At 41.5% G+C, this 20,508-nt stretch overlaps 1 protein-coding gene across 3 annotated transcripts in view; it reads right to left on the bottom strand.

Moving 5' to 3' along the window:
* SEMA3D (semaphorin 3D) overlaps positions 1 to 20,508 on the bottom strand; it is a 203,824-nt gene that overhangs the window by 9,446 nt on the left and 173,870 nt on the right. For all 3 annotated transcript variants that reach the window (XM_014570492.4, XM_006117129.5, XM_006117131.5), the window contains 6 exons: positions 18,741 to 18,963; positions 15,117 to 15,205; positions 12,486 to 12,527; positions 10,412 to 10,569; positions 7,970 to 8,034; positions 5,868 to 6,007 (listed from right to left, as the gene is read on the bottom strand). In XM_014570492.4, the coding sequence (XP_014425978.1) occupies positions 5,868 to 6,007; positions 7,970 to 8,034; positions 10,412 to 10,569; positions 12,486 to 12,527; positions 15,117 to 15,205; positions 18,741 to 18,963 (717 nt within the window). The remainder of the gene's footprint in view (positions 1 to 5,867; positions 6,008 to 7,969; positions 8,035 to 10,411; positions 10,570 to 12,485; positions 12,528 to 15,116; positions 15,206 to 18,740; positions 18,964 to 20,508) is intronic.

The raw sequence follows: 20,508 nt of genomic DNA, 5'->3' as shown, positions 1-20,508 counted from the left end.
CAAAAATGTGCTCCCAAAATTTGGTGACCCCTTCCAAATATGGGAACAAACATGATAAATTGCGTGAGCAGCACTAGATACAAAAGCACCAGATAATTGACACGTGACCCACCACACCGCAGGGAAATGCCCTCCCCCTGGCAGCAGAATGACCTGATGACAGCTCCCATACCAGCCCCCTCCCATAGGCCATTCTGACTGGAAGTAGGCTTCCGAGCCATGACCTTAGAGGTGAAATGCAGGAGGCATCCTGCTGGGCCAAAGGCTCCCAATTTAGTCTGGATTTTGCCCTTTCTCTCCCCTCAGGAAGCTGTATTGCATGTCATGGACAGAGCGTAACCATCTATTTGTAAAGTGAGGTTTAAAGAGCTGCTGAAACGTTCCAGCTATACCACTGTAACTAAAAGTCTGTAAATTCAGTTCCAGCTGCACTGAGTCATTCGTAAAACATGGTATCGTCATCACAATAAGTTATACTTTTAAGACATGCTCTGAAATAACATTTAGTGCTATTAGGAAATATAATGCAGGAAGAGAGAGCAGAATACAGAACTGTATTGGGAAAAGCTATAGTAAAGTATTGACTGAGCAAAGATCTGGCTACCTGTTAAATACAACCAGGCCCAGCCTTTGAGCAAGGCCAGTGAGGCAGCTGGCTTGGGCCACATGCATTTATGGCCTCACGGCCCTGCACATTCAGGGCCCCGTGCTGCCCAGCTCCCGGCCCTGCCCACCCAGCCATTCACTCGCTGCCCTGAATGGGAGCCGCACAGCCATGCGGCTCAGCCAAACACAGCTTGCTGCCTTGGGTCCCACAAACTCTTTGGCCAGTCCTGAATACAACTACTGTATTTTTGGTACATATGGTGTTTTGGTCAATATAAAGTGCATAGAAAAACCTCAACCTAATATCTCAATTTTAGGATTTTCTATAGAGGACATCCGTATGATATCCAACACAGGGGTGCCTAGAGGTAGACCATCTCAATAAAAAGAGCTTGTGGTTCAGAGACACCAAACATTCAAATCATTGATGCTAATGGGAGTAGTAAATGCTCAGCATCTCTTAAAATCAGGCTTATTTATTTAGATAGCTACATATGAATTTACTGTCTCTTTCAAGAAAACAGCAGCAGCAATAGAGAACAATATTATTATAGTTGTGTTGGCCTCAGAATATTAGAGACACAAGGTGGATGAGCTATTATCTTCTATTCGACCAACAATGATTGATAAAAGACCAGTTTTAAGCTTATACAGAGCTTTCACCAATAGAAGTTGGTTCGGTAAGAAATATTTCCTCACCCACCTTGGTTCTTTAAAAGAAAGAATGTTCCTTTTATTTTTGCATTGACATGCACCATCAGTAGGTCTCTGAAAAGGGAAACAAAGGATGCCCCATTGGTTCCAACAAGAAAAAAACTAGACTTGGTGAAAATACAGATGGGACATAGGAACAAGCATTCATTGGCAAGCATGGAGATGAGCTAAAGCATCCATCTCATCTCTAATTCTTATGATCTTTTAAGTGCAAAAGGATTTTGGCTGGGGACTGTGATGGGAAAGAAAAAGCATAAGAAAAAAATTGGGAACATGGACTCCAATGTTCATTTTATCAAATATCAAACATAATGTGGATACTTTCATGGAAATAAGAGGCAGAATGTGATAAGAAACTATCTGGCTGAAGTTAACATTCATAACACAGAAAATCAATCTGGAGAATTTTCTTCCAAAGATCAAGTGCAGAGCACAACACATAGAAAGGAAATAGAAAGGAAGAATCCAATGCACTGCTACAGGCTGGGGACTGACTGGCTAAGCAATAGTTTTGCAGAAAAAGAATGTGTGGATTACAGTAGACCTAGAAGCTGGACATGAGTCAACAGTGTACCCTTGTTTCCAAGAAGGCTAATGACATATTGGACTGCATTAGTAGGAGACCAAGAGAAGTGATTATTCCCCTCTATTTATTACCGATAAGGCCATATGTGGAGTTTTTGAGTCCAGTTTTGGGGCCCCCACTACAGAAAAAAAAATGTGGACAAATTGAGAGAGTCCAACAAATGCTATGAAAATGATTAGAGAGCTGGGATACATGAATTACGAGCAGAGGATGAGGGAACTGGACTTGTTTAGTCTTCAGAAGAAAAGAATGAGGGGGGATTTGATAGCAGCTTTAAACTTCCTGAAGGGAAGTTCCAAAGAGGATGGTGTTTCAGTGGTGCCAGATGACATAAAAAGGAGCAATGGTCTCAAGTTGCAGTGGGGGAGGACTAGGTTAGATATTTGGAAAAACTATTTTATTAGGAGGGTGGTGAAGCACTGGAATGGGTTGCTTAGGGTGGTGATGGAATCTCCATCCTTAGAGATTTTTAAGGTGAGGCTTGACAAAGCCCTGTTTGGGATGATTTAGACTCAGTCTTGCTTTGAGCAGGGTGTTGGACTAGGTGACATCCTGAGGTCCCTGCCACATTTAACCTTCTGTGATTCCATGATTTTATGTGACTGATGGTTAATATATATTTTAATGAAACTCTGTTTTTTCTCATGTCAGATTTTTTTATATAATGCAAGCCTAGTAAACATCATGTTAAAAGGTTGCAAATGTGTTCTGGGTGCACATTAGAGGTGCAAATACCATAAAAATTGTGCATGCAGTCCCTTATGCTCTTCATGCCAGATCCATGGCTCAACATCCCATACTACAGGTTGGACCTTCCTGGTCCGGCACCCTTGAGACCCGACAGGTGCTAAATGAGGGATTTTGTCAGACCAGGGGAGGTCATTTCTGGCCCCCTGCCACTAGCCCCCCTAGCTCTGGTCCGGACCACTGGCCTCCCAGCTGGCTCCCCACCTGCTGCAGGCTCTGCTGCCCTGCCAACCCCGCCCAGGCAGCTGCACATCATGGCTCTCAGCTCCCCCAGGCAGCCATGTGCCAGGACTCTCACTCTCCCTCAGCAGCTGCGCACCTGGACTCTTCCCTCCCCACCCTACCCCCTTGCAGCTGCGTGACGCCACTCTGACTCTAAGGGTATGTCTACACTACCACCCTAGTTTGAACTAGGGTGGTAATGTAGGCAACCGGAGTTGCAAATGAAGCCCGGGATTTGAATTTCCCGGGCTTCATTTGCATGAAGCCGGGCGCTGTTATTTTTAAATGTTCACTAGTGCGGACTCCGTGCCGCATGTAGCCGCGCGGCACGCAGTCCGCACTAGTGGACATTTAAAAATGACAGCGCCCGTCTTCATGCAAATGAAGCCCGGTAACTTCAAATCCCGGGCTTCATTTGCAACTCCGGTTGCCTACATTACCACCCTAGTTCAAACTAGGGTGGTAGTGTAGACACACCCTAAATTACATGTTCTCTAAGCCTGGCTTAGAGATTGGGGCCAGAGCATGCTGGTTTATTGGCTCCTTGGGGCTACTGCGAGTTGGCAAAAGTTTGCTCTGTCCTTGATCTGTTCTTAGATAATCAAAGGCCATTTTAGCCTTAAGCCAGCACCAAGAACATATCAAATAGAAAGGCAGCTTAAGGAATGTTGGCTTTGACCACCATCAGATATGCCAACTGAGTCTTTGATTTCTAACAACATCTTAGTTTCTCCAAACTGGGTTGAACAAAATAAATGGAGGAAAACTAATCTTGTTAAAGCATCAGATAGAGAATCAGGAGTTTCTATTCTCAGTTTAGACACAGGCATGGACACTAGGAATCCACCAACTGTTTGTATCTCTATTTTCCAACATGAAAAATGAAGATGATAATGGTTAGCCAACTTTGCAAAGCACTTTCAGATCTAAGCGGTGTTACACATTATCATGATTAAATATACCCTCTTCAGATGTGAAATTTGGTTAAATAATATTTACAAATCCTTTTGAGAAACTTGGATACATATTACAGAGGAGAAAATTGACTGCAGTCACTATAAAAATCAGCCTAAACCCCAGTTCCTTGTTTTGGAACAGAATTAAGCAGATGCATAACTTTAAGCATGTGCTTAAATTCCCATTGAAAAGAAAGGGATGTAAATAATTATTTAATTTCTTTCATAAATTTGGTTGAATGTGATCATATACTTAAGTGTGTTTCTGAAGTGGGACACTAGTGAGGTGAGGAATACAGCTTTTTGCAGAAGAGAGTCAGAGGTAAAACAATTAGGGCAAGAATTACAATATTTCTGGAGTGATAAATATAGGACTTCCGTAGCACAGTTTTCAGTTTAGCCACCTGTGTTTATTCATGTTCTGTGAACATTCTTCAGACATATCAGCAGACCTGCTGACGAGAATACAATATAATTTTTTAAGTATGTGGTGCTGATGAATGTCAAAGATAGGTAAAGTTATAATGGTTAAAACACTAACATAGTAAGCCTGGGACATGAGACGTGCTAGATACATAAATACATTAGTTTTGTGCTCATGCTCAGTGGTTAAGTTAACTTTGCCAACCTTGACTATGTAGAGGTTGGTGCAAAAAAAGTACCCCAAAGCAAGGTTTGCACAGTCCTCTTCTTCCACAGCATGTGGTAGAAAAGCAGCTGCAGCCCAAGCCATTTGCACATAAAATAAATTATCTGATTGCCAAGGCTACTTTCCATGGTGCACTACTGATATCAAAGCCCTCATGGCCACTTTTCTCATAGTCCAGATAGTGCTCATGGTCCACTGCAGTATACACTGTAACCCCAGACAGGGTTATTACCTCACAAGACTCAGCCATGGTTAGACTTTCTTAGCCCTCAGACAGAGAGAGATTAATTTTTCCATCACAATCAATGGGAGAGTTGCCAGGGATCACAATCAATGGAATGCTGGGCCATAAATGATGATGCATATTTAATAGTTTTTGTAGGATTCTGATATTTAAATTCTGCTAGTTTGAAACAAAAAATCAGTCTGGTTCCAATCCAGATTAGGCATAGCTATCTAAAGACTGGGTTGATCATTGAACAGTATAGCACATCTAAAGCCTTGGACCAACTTATCTGTCCCTTTTTATTCCCACCACATTTGTGATGACTATGCAGGTGGTAGGAAGTGGCGTGAGGTGGAAAATAGCTTGTAAGAGGCAAAAAGCAATCTCTGTAAAGGGTCCTTAGGTTTGAAATTCAGTCCCAACCTGTTGACTTTCCAGACATGCTTTCATGCCCATTGTTTTTTCACTAGCTGTGAGAGGACTCCATGGGAAATTATAAAGATTGTGAGGCAAGAGACATCTCAGGTGCTGGTCCCAGACTACAGAATTAAATCTTTCAGGAACTAAGGAGCATTGGAAGACACCCCACCTTCAAGTGCAACATCTTCAACCTGCCTTCTCTAACTTAAACACAGAGGAGCACAAACATTAACAAAACAAAAACAAGCTCAATCTAAACAAAAAGCACCCAGCTGTTCATCGAGAGAAAGAGCACATTTTGCATGAGAGATATTCATCAAAACACATAACTGGAAGATTCTCAGGTACCAGCATGATGAGTGTGGAATGGAATTTTACAGAGAGTAGAAAATTTTGAATATTTTTTGACTGCTGAGTCCATGTGTTAATTATTGGAGGAAAAGGCGTTACTGGAGTAGTCTGTCTTTTTAAAATGCACTCAGGAGAGCTTAGAGCAAAGGTTATGGGGTTTTTTGGAATAAGTTTATAAATCAGAATAAATAAAATAAATCTGCCAGTGATACAGCACAAATGGCTTCATTCCCACCCACTCTATGGCCCAAATGGTGAAACCAGAATGCTATGTTATACCTAAGGTGAAGCAAGGAAAAGGAAAAGATCTACTAATCCCAGTAACTCCTGCCTTTGAATAATCCACTGAATTGTCCACAGAGGAAGCTTGCCTTGGTGTCTATAACTCACCTCTTCTCGATGTTCTTCTCCAGAGCGTTGAATATACCACCTAATAGAGGCTTGCTGGGACTTAGGAATGCATTCCAGAAAAGTTGAATTAAATTCAATGCCAAAAATCACCTTTTCATCAGCAGTTTCATGACTAATGCCTGGAAAGCAAACATGGTACAGAAGATTAACCCTTACCTGATTCTTAAAGCAATGGAAAAATAGACTGATTCAGAACAGATGTCATAGGAGCTAGTGAATTCTTAAAAAAAAATTAAAAAAAAGGCAAAAGGAAACATTTTTTTAAAATCTAGCTGCCAGGATTTAGAGGCGGCTTCTAATTTTCCTCCAGTTCAACTGTTTTCTAGAGGTTAATAAAACCTGTCCACTGACTTGTTGTAAGAGATACACTCACTGCTGGTGAAACTCAATATTTTATCTACATTTTGCTTCTAGGCTCCCAGTGGACACTAAGCAGTATAGAGGTGGGGAAGCCATAAAAGCTGGATGTAGTTTCATTAATTCTGAGAGACACCACAGACTGCTGTAGCTAGCACGCTGAATACTTTAGAGCAGCCTCAAGGCCACTTAAATCAGTCCTTTTAATGGCCGTCTATTAGCCAGTGACTCTGTTCCATATAGAGCACTGAACTAGAAGTAAGGAGACTTGGTTTCTCCTCTAGGCTCTGCCAATGACCTTCTCTGTGACCCTGAAAGAGTCACTCCACCTCTCTGTGACCTTGCTTCCTCTCCCAACCTTTGTCTGTCTTGCCGGTTTAAATTGCAAGCTCTTCAGAGCAGGGATTGCCTCTTACACTCTGGTGGTGCAGCATGAAGCACAACAGGGGCCTAGGCACAACTGCAGCTTGTAGATAATAATTATATGATGACAGCATCTATTATTAATAGTTATTATTAAGCTGTCAGAGGTTGGAATTGGAGTGGCACAAGGCCATCTGAATCTGGTTTACAGCACCAGGGGAATTACCCAACTAACTAATAAAGCTAGCCATATTGGGACTCAGGATTGAATTCATATTAGTGCAACATTTAAGTGATTTTGTATTTGTTGAACAAAAACAATTTCTCCAATAACCATTTCTCTACCAAGAATTGCCTGATGCCATCCATCAGGCTGGCAAATCGGCAGTACCCCTAAGCTCTGTGGCATCTCTCAGATATCTCTATATAGTGACTAGGTGAACTGTGAGTGTGCAATCCCAGCCCTATTGAAATCAATGGGAGTTTGGCCATTAACTTCAATGGAACCAGGATTTCATCCTGACTTTTTAATTATGCCTACAGTACCTATGCACAGTGAAAGCCCAGTATAGCATGCAACAGCGGGCCTATGATCTCGTGGCAAGCAGCCCTATTTTTTGCTGTCACTCATGCTGAGTGCAACAGCAGGCTTTCAACACCATAGTGCAATTGCAAATAATTGGAGATCGATGAAAGTGAGCAGCTTCTACTAGATTGAAAATTAAACTCAGCAATAAGATCTGTACTGTTGTGACTGGGTGGCTCATTTTAACAATGGAATGTAGAAACCCCAGACTAACTCAATGCTTTTGAATGCTTTTCATTTATTTGACGCTGCCAGAGAAATTGCAGAATAACCACAGGATTTAACATTGACAGTACACAGTAAGTGAACTGCAGCAATTGCCATGGGAGTGAGCCAGATTGTTTGGCAGCTGGGAGAGAGGGAAGGGGAAGGCTCTTGTTAATAAAAGGAGCGTTTAAGTAGCTACAAGGAAGGTGAACTGGAGGGTTTGGCAGCTGCAGCTTCAAGAAGCATCTCACTCATGGTAGGGCTTGAAGTATTTGTGTCAATGGCCTTATTTCTCCCCTCATCCAGTTTTCTGCTGGTGTTGCTCCCCCATGGAATGTGGAGGGGGAGTAGTTTTCTCCATTTACCTTTTTTTAAGTTCCCATGATTCAGAGAATCTAACTGCCGAATGAGGGCTAAACGGAGAGTAAGAATATTCAGGGATTCTGAGTGCATGGGCATTAGTTGCCCAGATATCTCCAGAGCAGAGGCTTAGTTCCAAAGACTATAGTAAATAAACAGACTCACTGACCGTACCCATCTTATTGGAGAAAGAGGCGCAAATACTCACTTTCTTCCACATCCCAGCACTGAGCGACTGGGTCTCCATATTTGACGTCTTGCCTCCTGGCTCGCCTAAGGCAAGAACATTAAAACTGGTAACACTTCAGGCATAATTGCTGGAATTCCATAGCAAAAGGGAAAGGAGCTTGGCAGATGTGGGATTGCAGCACTCCTGCCCTATCATTGGCTATTACAGCCCTAAGTAAATCCAGCCTTGCTCTCAACACGGGATGTGGCACAGGGAGATTTGTATAAATGACACAGAGATAGGCCATGATTTACGAAAAACACTGTGGGGAAAGAGATCTGCCTAGAAGAGGACGAATATAATCTTGTGGCAGAGATAGCTCTGAATCAGCTAAAGGAGCTCTGCCAGATCCAAGGCAGAAGAGAGATTGTGATCTGGTGGGGCCACATCATCTTGGAAACCATCAGAACCCTCCACATTCTATGACATAAATCAAGGCTCAATGGAGCAGAATCCTGACCTCATTCAAAGCCAACATAACGTAATGTCTATGACTGAATTTCTAAAACAAGCAATGTTGGAAGAGAGGTTGCTGGTTCAGAAAGAACAGTTTTGAGAACAGCAGCAACAGAGTATGGTTTGGGGAACTTTATATAGAGGTGAACAGAGCAGGGGACTGGGAGTCAAGATTCCTGAATTCTTTTCCCAGATCAGCTACTTAATGTAGTGATCTTTGAGTGAACTGCTTAACCTCTCTGTGACGGTTTTTAGGTTTCATTAAAATAATAGTTCTTAAGAACATTCAGCCGTAGATCACAACAGGTTACATCTAATTATTTCCGTTCTTCAAATAGAGCAACTGAGGCAAAGAGTGGCCAAGTGACTTCTTCAGGGGCAAACTGAGAGCCAGTGTCAGAGGTTGCAACAGGACCTTACAAGAGCAAAGCCCAACAATGTCTTAGTGGAACAGTTAACTTCTCATGCTTATGTGTCTATTTGGGGAAGAGAGTTAAATATGCTTGAACAAGAGTGTGCCAGGCAAGTAGTCTGAGATAAAGAAAAATACCCAAATAACTGGCCTATAGAAGATGCACAAGACCAAATATCAATCCCTTCTTTTGGTGCCTCACTCCTACAATGCTTTGACTTAGCCACCAAACCAGGGTCTCAATAAATAAATGAGCCTTAATTCTCTGTCTCCCCATGCCAGGGAAGGAAAGCACTACAGCCTTCAGCAACCCCTTGGGTGCATAACATGGTCATTGAGTCTTAGCTTAAATATCTCTAGAGATATTTAAGAGTACGTTAGATAAATGTCTATCAGGGATGGCCTAGACAGTATTTGGTCCTGCCATGAGGGCAGGGGACTGGACTCGATGACCTCTCGAGGTCCCTTCCAGTCCTAGTATTCTATGAGTCTATGATTTATATTCTAATTTACATTTCTCTGAATTTATTCTTTAGCTTAGGGGGAATTGTACACGGTTCCACAACACAACATAACCCACAACTGAGCTGGTCAACATTTTTCAGATGCATCGTTTACATGCCCCAAAAAATGGTTTCAGCCAAAATAGAGTTTGTGTGGGTGAGTGGGAAAAACTTTTTGTAATTTTCTGATTCAAATCAAATTGTATTTTTCTGTTTTGGAACTGCCAGCAAACTAAACAATTGGCTATTGGCTCTCATTGTAACCACAAGGCGGTTTCTTCAAAAGGGGGAAGGGAAGGCTGAGGAGAAGGCTTGCAACAGTGGAGTGACCTGAGAAATTCTATAAGACTCAGTCGCAGTAGCGGGAGCTAATGCCAACTTAGTAACTCTATTAGCCTTTTAGAGTGCAGCATGCACTCACTCCCTCTGGCTCAGGGAGGTTTAAATATGACTCCCATATCTCCTGGAGTCCTTTCCCTTTTGGGAGGCTGGTGCTGCAATTGGCATTAACCCAGCACAGCGCTTGTGTAAGCTCTGTTTCTTGGCTAGACCATGTGCAGAGCTTTGTAAGCTCTAAAACACCTGAGCCATGCAACTTGTGTCTTTTAGCTCAGACAGTAGCAGACCATCTTTTTTAGTCCCTGCTGTCAAGGACCAACCTGGTGTATCGTGTGAGAGTCACACACCCTATTGTGACAGTGCCTGGCTCCTATGTAGGGGAACAAGTATGGGAAGGCTCCTGGAATCACTTCCCTCCTTTGCACACTCATGCAGAGCCAGCTATAATCTAGCCCTTAGCCTCATAACTCGGTATCTTAAAATACATAGCGTAGCAATAAGCATGGCGACCTTGTTACGTTAAATGCACTGGCGTTTCACAGCACTCCCACCACAACATGGACAAAGTATTGTCTACAATTTATCTAAACAATGTGCTGAAAAAGCACAATTTGTTTTCTCTGGCCTAGAAACTCAATGGGAACCTTTGAAGCCCTCAGTGTAGACTATACGAGTGGGTGGATTTTCCATGGGAAATATACATGCTTTTACCTTTTAGAAGTCGGTGCATATCTGGAACATGAGTTTCCATCCCAAGCACAATATGGGTCTCTGGCAAGGCAGCAGTCTGCACAATATTTCCCATAAGTGTGACATCTGTGCAGAGAGAGCTGAACCAATCCATCTCTGGCACCAATGTACAATTGTTGCTGCAAATCAGGCAAGGCAAATGAATTAGAAGCAATCTCCAGGCAATTATTTTAAATGTTCTTCTCAGCACCACCCTCACGATCTATCTCTTGGTCCATTTATTCCTGAATGGGAGAGAATTTCACAATCACTTTAAAATGTTTCTCAAGGCACTATGGCTACGTCTAGACTACATGCCTCTGTCGTCAGAGGCATGTAGATGAGGCTACCAGGCATAGGAAAATGAAGCGGCGATTTAAATAATCGCTGCTTCATTTAAATTTACATGGCTGCCACGCTGAGCTGATCAGCTGTTTGTCGGCTCATTGCGGTAGTCTGGACGCGCGGGTGTCGACATCAAAGGCATTTGTCGACCACCCAGGTAAACTTCATCCCAGGAGGCATACCTGGGTGGTCAACAAATGCCTTTGATGTCGACATCCGCGTGTCCAGACTACCGCGCTGAGCCGACAAACAGCTGATTGGCTCAGCGCGGCAGCCATGTAAATTTAAATGAAGCAGCGATTATTTAAATCGCCGCTTCATTTTCCTATGCCTGGTAGCCTCATCTACATGCCTCTGGCGACAGAGGCATGTAGTCTAGACGTAGCCTATGTGCACTGGCCAGTCCCATCCATTGCAGATATGACATGATGGTGGAAAAGGGCTATGGAACTGGAGGGACTAGGATCTATTACACGGCTAGGTTGCTGGCATGAATTTAGAGTAGCAAAAATCAGCGAAGGTAACTTTACTAATAATTTTATAAAGAGGAAGACAAGTCTTGATATTAAGCTCAACAACATTTCTGTTTTATGTCTCATGACGCTAAAATAGGGCTGCTGAAACAATCTGTGGGGTTGCTGATATCCACTGAACAATACTTTAAACCCTGTATAACTACTTCAAGCCAGGGGTTGCTACTGCACTCTCACCCCCTAATCCAGCACTTATGTCGAAAAGCTCATGATTCAGGGTTTCCGAAAGTCACCTGCACAGGTCAGGATGGCATTTCTCCCCCTCCAATGTATTCTTTTAGCATCGTCTTCTGAAGCATCAGGGTTGGCCATTGCTGGAGAAGGGGTATTGCATAGAGTGGACCAGGGCACTAAAGTGGCACTGAGCACTGCAGGGACCTCAGATACCGTATACCTCAATCTATCTTCTATTCTCTGTCTGTAGCACATAAGAGTTCAGTTTACAGTGGGCTGTAATGCTTTGCTCCAATTTCAGCTGTTGGGTTTAGTGTGCGGGTGCTGGGTGGCGTTGGTGGCCTGTGGCATACAGGAAGTCAGATTGGATGGTTTGGTGGTCACTTCTGGCTTTAAATTATGACACTGACCTGGAATTTGGGATATCTGGATGACTCCAGGCAAATAACTTTCCCGCTCTGTGCCTCAGTTCCATATTTAAAATGGTGTACAACATCACTTCCTTTCTCCCACCTTGTGTGATTTGTGCATTTAGACTGAAAGCTCATAGAACGGGAACTGCCTCTTGCTAGGTATACGATTGCCTGTCACCATAAGCCCCAATCCCTATTTAGCATCCCTAGAATTGCCACTTGTAATAATGCTACTATGATCAATAATACAATAATAATAATAGTAATAATAATATCTTGTTGAATTGATTGATTATACAGTGTCAAATTTTTGCAGTATCAGGAAGATGTGTATCAACTTCATTCATAAATCCCATGTCCATATGACAAATGATTTGTATCCATGATTAATTATGAGTTTGTACAAACTACTATTTGTGAGCAAATGTCAATTTTCCAGACAAACTTGTTGAGACACATACTTTCAGAGGCGGGTTAAATGGCAACCTTTGAAAGTCTGGCCTATAAGCAATAGATGTCACCAATAAGGCAACAAGTAGAATGCTCAAAATATCAAACTATTAATGTGAATTAAAGAAGTATGAGAATTACCTGCTTCAGGGATAACTCCATAGCTGAGATAAATGTTGGATGCTGCAAAATTAATGAATGAATGTCAGTGTAATTCTTCATTTACATTTGCTCCCAACTTTAATAGAAAAGATGAAGTATCTTAAGACCTGTCTAACAACAAAATAAAGAAAACTACTGATCAATTTGATTGATTTATGCAGATGTGTAAAAAGATCAGAAATAACAAAATACTTGCTTCCAGAAATGCATGCCTCAAACATTCTCTGCTACTTGCCAGTAGATGATTAAAGCAGAAAGATGGTAATTCACCTTGCACAGAGGACCAGAACGAGGTCTAAAAACGATTTCAGGAGTATCCCGAAGGCTGAATGTGTCTTAAGATATGTGCAGGTTGCTCCCTGCACCAAGCGTATCTAGTGAAGTTAATGGTTGTTGTGCCAATAACTGTGGTAAGAACAGGATGCCCCCTGTATATTATTTATGCTTTATCACATCTAAGTCTACTGCCTAATTTTGATGTGGCTCTAGGAATAATGAATGGTTTGCAGCTGCTCTCTCTTTTCCATTTTCTGTATTAAAAATATAGAGATAAAATTTGCAAAGTGGAGGAATGTCCGCTGAGCAAATCCCAAACCTTTTAGTGTTAAATTTGATATGGCATGTTTGCCCTTGACGTTATGGTATAAGAATGCAGCAAATTGGTGTGTGTACTGAAACTCCTGATTACTTGGCAGACTCTCGAGCAATCTTGGTATTTTCAAAGTCATATTTAAAATTGGTGTTCATGGCAGTGGAAAAAGGATATTGAGAGACTTTAAATCAAGAGGATTCTAATCCAATAGATGATGTATCAAAAGGCACATGGAGAGATTAACTCAGTAATATCAGTTTTACAGAGTCTATACTAGTGCTGGATGAATTCACTGTGCCTGATTTTAAACTCACTTGACAACTGTAAGTTAGAAAGTTCGACTATGACCCCACTGTTCTTGGGCTTGCATTGCACTTAGGAGAAAAGTGCTCTATGAAAAAAGAGCAGATGGTAGAAAGAAAGGAAAACACTAACGAAACAGTAAGGCGAAAAATAAAGTAGAGCTGGATGCAATGAAAAGGGAACAGCAAGAGACTGCCCAAAAGGAAAAAAGAGAGGAACATTGTAATAAAAAACAACCAATATTCTCTCCATTACACTGATGTGAATCTAAATCAATTCCACTGCCATAGAGTTCACCAGGATTTATGTCAGTGTAATAGAGAGCAGAATTTGGCCCAGTACATATACAATTTATAGGCAATTCTCTTGAGCTGTCCTTACTTAGTGGAATTCTTCTCTCTCTGAAATTCTACTGAAATTGCATTAGAATCATAGAATCATAGGGCTGGAAAACACCTCAGGAGGTAATCGAGTCCAGCCCCCTGTTCAAAGCAGGACCAACCCCAACTAAATCATCCTAGACAGGGCTTTGAGACTTAAAAACGTCTGGGATGGAGATTCCACCACCTCTCTAGGTAACCCATTCCATTACTTCACCATCCTCCTATTGAAATAGTTTTTCCCTAATATCCAACTTAGACATCCCCCACTGTAACTTGACACCATTACTCCTTGTTCTGTCATTCATCACTACTGAGAACAGTCTCTCTCCATCCTCTTTGGAGCCTCCCTTCAGGAAGTTGAAGGCTGCTATCAAATCCCTCCTCACTTCACTTTTGCAGACTAAATGAGCCCAAATCCCTCAGCCTCTCCTTGTAGGTCAAGTGCTCCAGTCCCCTAATCATTTTGGTTGCCTTCCACTGGACCCTCTCTTCAATGCGTCCACATCCTTTCTGTAGTGGGAACCCAAAATTGGACATAATATTACAGATGTGGCATCACTAGTGCCAAATAAAGGGGACTAATCACTTCTCTAGATTTGCTGGCAATGCTCCTCCTAATGCAACCTAATACGCCATTAACCTTCTTGGCTACAAGGGCCCACTGTGGACTCATATCCAGCTTCTCATCCACTATAATCCCCTGGTGAATTTCTGGTGAATTGCTACCTAGCCAGTTGGTCCCCAGCCTGTAACAATGCTTTGGATTCTTCTGTCCCAAGTGCAGGACTCAGCACTTGTCCTTGTTGAACCTCATCAGATTGTCAGCCCCAAGCACACAAAATCTAGAACTAGGCTTCAAAGAATGCAAAGTAAATCAAGCAATTGATTTAAAAAGCATTAGATAGACTTTAAAAATAATAGGTGTTTTTTTCATTTCATTTGCCTTGTGGTTCATGTTTTGTTTTTAACCCTGATATTTTGTATTTTCAACTTTTTCTTCACTACTCCTCACCACTCCACCATTCCTCCTTTCTCTACTACTTCTCACAAGATTCCAGAAGCTACTTCTTTAGGAAAAACAATAACAGTCAAGCACTATTGGTGAGATGTATGATAAAACTGCAAGAGTTAGCAGCAGAAGCATGAAAATTAATATACTTTTTGATTCAATCACATTTGGAAAACCCAAGGATCTCAATATTAAAAATCAAATAAGTTTGGGAAATTGCATTAGTTCTGAGAAAAGAATTAATTCAGAGGTTGAACTCCATATGGCTTAAAATTCCCCTAAACTATTCTCTGATGTTGTTTAAAGTGGTGGTTAACACTTACCTTGAAAATCTGCAGCTCTTCCAGTACTACTTCCTCCATAGTCCACTTCTCCTTTGTAATACTCACAACTTTCAGTACTGTTCCTATGTCTGAAATAAAGGCATATAGTATAAAAGTAGTGGCTGTATTTCAGTATTAGTTGCTGTTGTGCTTCTGACTGATTTCATATTGACTCCCCTTCCCATTCTTTTTCTAAGTAAGGATATGTCTACACTACCTCGCTAGTTCGAACTAGCGGGGTAATGTAGGCATACTGCACTTGCAAATGAAGCCCGGGATTTGAATTTCCCGGGCTTCATTTGCATAAGCGGGGCGCCGCCATTTTTAAAACCCCGCTGGTTCGAACCCCGTGCAGCGCGGCTACACGGGGCACGAACTAGGTAGTTCGAACTAGGCTTCCTAGTTCGAACTACTGTTACTTCTCGTGGAATGAGGAGTAACAGTAGTTCGAACTAGGAAGCCTAGTTCGAACTACCTAGTTCGTGACCCGTGTAGCTGCGCTGCACGGGGTTCGAACCAGCGGGGTTTTAAAAATGGCGGCGCCCCGCTTATGCAAATGAAGCCCGGGAAATTCAAATCCCGGGCTTCATTTGCAAGTGCGGTATGCCTACATTACCCTCCTAGTTCGAACTAGGAGAGTAGTGTAGACATACCCTAATATACTAAACCTCAGTTATAAATAAAATTAAGAGAAAGAGATCGTGATTTAACATATTCCGGAATTTGCTTTCTAAAAACATCCATCCATTTTAGGTGCATGTATGGCCCCCACACTGTCATATCTTAGCAACTCAAAGTTTAAAATGAATTCAACCTCAGAATACCCTATGAGGAGATGTTAATTACCTACATTTTACAGATGGGGAACGGAAGCACAGCAAAGAGTTGATCAATGTCTCACCAGAAACTTGTGAGGGAAACACGGAATTGAACAAGTGTGTACTGAGTCCCACTTTGGTGCCTTAGCTACTGGATCATTCTCAGGGGAGCTGACAGCCTCCATGGGCCCCTGGATGTGGGGAGGAAGGGGCTCACATCTGCTAAGGCCCAAACGTGGGATGACTCATGAGACAGTGACCCAAAGTCATAGAAATTTCACTCAAGCAAGAGATTTAAAATGAAGTGGGATCCTTCATTTTAATGTAAATGACTCTTTGGGTCATCTCATATCTGCATTTCTGTTGTTAATAAATTCTAGCCATAGTAGCGAAGGGACACCACAACTGTGTGGAATTTAAATAATTTGATGATAGTAGTGAGTGACACCCATAACAACAAAGCCCAGTGGAGAGATATGCCAGAAAAAAGCCCTTTGCAACACTCACATCCCACTTATTCCTAGCAGGGGACTAGGAGCTGTATAAATCTTTGTGCAAAGGTTATACGTCTCCCTGGTAGAATACAGCACACCTAGAGATGGGGGTTGAATGTTTAATGAGCTGCGTATTGGACCGAGTGTTAGGCATGCTGGAATTCTAACCCCAGCTCTGTCACTGACACACCGCGTGCCTTTCAGAAACCCTGTGCCTCAATTTTCCAACCTCAGCAGCAATCACAACACTTCCCTATCTCAAAGGGAAGATGAAATGCATTGACATTTGCAAAACCCTTTAAGAATAGCAGGTTTGATCATCTCCTGCGACTCCTCAATAGTGTAAATTCTGGTTGATGGATTCCTAGATTTGCAAGAGACCTAGCACCTCAACTCTGCACCCCAAACAAACAAGTTGTTGAAGAGGCTTGGCTTGGATATCTGAAAGATGCAAGCCAGGACTGAATCAAGCCCATTCAGTACAAAATATTATGTATAATATTAAAACAAGAAAGAAATACATCTTAAAGCAAAGTAAGAGTCTACAGCTGATGAAACAACATCACTAGGCTGTCAAGTGACAGACAGAAAATATCAATACATGTTGAACTTCTCTAGTCCAGAACTGTCTGGTCCAGAAATATCTGTCATCCAGAATTATTTTAGTTAGCTGGATGTCCACTTTTCAAAGGTGTGGCCAAGTTTTCCCCAGTCCCATAAAGTTTGTTTACAACCACCAGTCCTACCTCTCAGTGTTCTGTGCTGTTATTTAGCCCTAATTTACCCCTAAATGTCCTCTAACAGCCCAGTAAGCAGTGGAAGTGTTGGTAATGCTGCTAGATAATATTGATCTACCCTCATCTGGAAAGTTCTCTCGTTCAGAACTGGTCTGATCCTAAAGGTGCTAGATTAGACAGGTTCAACCTGTATCTGCCTTCTGTGTTTGTAATGTCACCATCCTTATCTGGGCTTGCCCAGGGCAGCAGCAGGAACATCTACGTAACAGGCAGCCTTTCTAAATGCTCCAGAATCTTTGGTTGAACCCTCTGAAACGTATTTTAAACTCCTGATTGTCTGATGCCCAAAACCTCCGAGTTATTTTGTGTATTTTTATGCATGCATTATATCACCTTTGAAATATTATCTTTCAGCTTGAATTTCCACAGAAGAGATTTAAAATATAAAATGAAATAAAAACACATAGTTCTGATGAAAAAAGAGCTCACTTTTTAACTGACAATCTGCTGGAGCTATTGATTTTCTCTCTATTCCAATTATAGAGCACCACCTAGTGAGTACATGGCACCTAGCCACCTCCAAATCTCTACACTAAAGAATAATTATAATGAAGAATTAGATGTCAATGTTATCTATCAATAGCTAACCTGACAGGAGGTTAGCTATTGATCTAACATAAGATCATTTTGCATGAAAACCTATTTCAGTAGAGGCTAGCACAAAACCATGTACATTCTAGAATACTCCAAAACAATGTGTTAGGAAGCAAATCTTCCATTTCTATATCTCTGTTTAATTTTTTTCATAACTTCTCAGTATGTGTCACTTATGAATGATTTTGTGTGTGCGCGCATGTGTGTGTATTGTGTGCATGCTTCAGATGTATCTTTTATACTTGTATTGTAGGGGTTTCATGATATATGGAAGTGCATGGTTACTTTCCTCCTTTCATAGCTGTCAGAAAGACTTCATTCAGAAAAACAAAGCAATAAAAGTTCTCCAATATTGGGGACACGGCTTGTTCTTGCAGAGACAATTGTGCTATGAGTGCAAAAGACATCAAAACGTTATTCCTCTTGCTAAAATCTCAGTCCATCTCACTCTTCACTTATTGGCCTAAAGTGTATGGATGCTGGAAGAGAATTCATGACACCTTGTTTGCTAGTGAAATTAGTACTTGTTAGAAAGACTGAATAAAAAGCCCTGAAGACTTAATTCCTGCACCTGTGAGACAGTTGTCTCTGAAATTCACTCCAGTCCCCAGATATGTCCCAAATAGTCCAGATTTGTTGAACGACCAAGCATGCTGCAGAATCCACCTATCCTATGTGATAAAGGGGAGGCAGTGTGGCCCTCTGGAGTGTGACTCAGGCTATCAAGGTTCTATTACTTGCTCTGCCACTGGCCTGCTGGGTGATCTTGGTCACACCACCACTTTGTGCCTCTGTTTCCCCATCACTAAAATGGGAATAATGTTACCTCTGTTGCAAATGGACTCCAAATTATCTTTTTCGAATTTATTTAGCTTTTTTATTATACTGCCCTGGAAGAAATACGAGAGCTCTTTAATTTACCTGTGCCTAGGAATATAACATCATACTGCCCATCTTCTGCCAGGACATGATCCACTACAATCTGCGTCAGCCTATACTCCACATTGATTCTGGTAAATACAGGTCCTCCAGTCACTGGGTAAACTGACTTGTACATCAGTGGATGGCGTTTTATAAAGCTAATGACATCATCTGGAAAGTCTCTGGTAGATTTAATCAGTGGGTCATAGGTTTTGCTTGGGCACTGAACACAAGAGAAAAAAAAGAAGATAAAAAGGACTTTTAAAAAAAATATTGATTATTTTGAAGGGTTCATTTTGCATTAGAAAAACATATTCACAAACAAAGCATGGAGATAAATGAATGTATACTATAAATGAAAAAAAAAAAGGCATACTATGCAGGATCCTATGCAGAGCCCTCAGAAATCAGTGAAAGTTGCTAGGTGCCAAGACCAATTGAAAAAAAACAACACACCACATTTGTTTAGCTGCCTAACTACAGAATTAGGCATGTAACTTTTGACATCCATTGTTTTTTCAACCTTGGCTTTTGTGTGTATATTGTAACTGTCTGATTGACAAAGATATACCCAAGATTTTATCAAGAAAGAAAGAAATTTGGCCTAGAATTGTAATACCTTAAGTGTGTGTCAAGTTTTCTAGTCACCACGACACGGAAGCACAATAACTGATCAGAAATGCATCCAAGAACTCTCTGTATGTTGGTTTCTTCAGCTTGCTCCTTTCCCATCTCCTCATCTTTTAATTTTTCATGTCTTTAAAAGCCTCTCTCTTTAACCCGCATTTCTGTTTTCCTCCACTCCCATCCAATTTTCCTATAGCTTCTAAAACTATCTGAACATGTATCATTTGTTTCACCCAGGCCATTGCCACTTCTGAGTAATATAAATTTCAGTGCCTTGCAGTAACACTCTCTTTCACAAAGGAGATGCATTTTCTGATATCACTTTTTCACCTGGACAATCTAGAAACCCTCTCTCAGGCAGAACTTCCAGCAAAGTAAGTGGAAGCACAGGTCAGCTGCTAGGTTGGGATAGTAAGGATTGGCAGGCTAGCAGACACATTATGATGATGAAAAAGGGCAATAGAGATTCAAGTATCCAGGCCAGATCTATAGTACCAAAGAAAGTTGACCTACAATATGCTACTCCAGCTTCAAGAATAGTGTAGCTGGAGTCGACATACCAAATGTAGAATTTCTGCAGCAGTGCAGAAGGTCAATGGAAGAAACTCCCCATTGACTTCCCTTAATCCTCAGGATCCAGTGGAGTACTGAGAATGATGGAGGCACCATCATGAGTCGATTTAGTAGAGTCTTACTAGACCCACTAAATCGAAACCTGGAAGATTAATCTCCAGAGCATTGATCTGGGGTAAGGGAAAACAAGCCCCCAGACTCTATTTCCCCCCATTCAAGTAAAAAAGTCAGTTTATGAAACTTATTCAAAATAGTTACCTTTGGGACTTGAGATATATCAGTAAATGGGTGTGAAGACCACAATCAAACAGTCTGTACAACTATGACACCTATTCATATGTTTGCACCACTAGCGCTAATCATGGTATCATTTATTATTACTATCATCGATCTGGTCCATGTCAGCAGTGAGATTAGGGTTGTATGTGGCACATTTTCAAGGGCTTTTCAAAAGAAATTGTATAATAAAGAGCAAACAGCTTTCAGCCACAAATGACAAGTAACATAGGAAAAAACACCTACAAATGCCTGATGTTCACAATTTTGTAACTATTTTTAGTATAAAAGT

Source organism: Pelodiscus sinensis, chromosome 1 (genome assembly GCF_052426305.1).
Source record: "Pelodiscus sinensis isolate ZL-2025 chromosome 1, ASM5242630v1, whole genome shotgun sequence".
Taxonomy (NCBI): Eukaryota; Metazoa; Chordata; order Testudines; family Trionychidae; genus Pelodiscus; species Pelodiscus sinensis.
The sequence above is the reverse complement of the archived record's forward strand: the minus strand, read 5'-3'. Positions and strand labels throughout refer to the sequence as shown.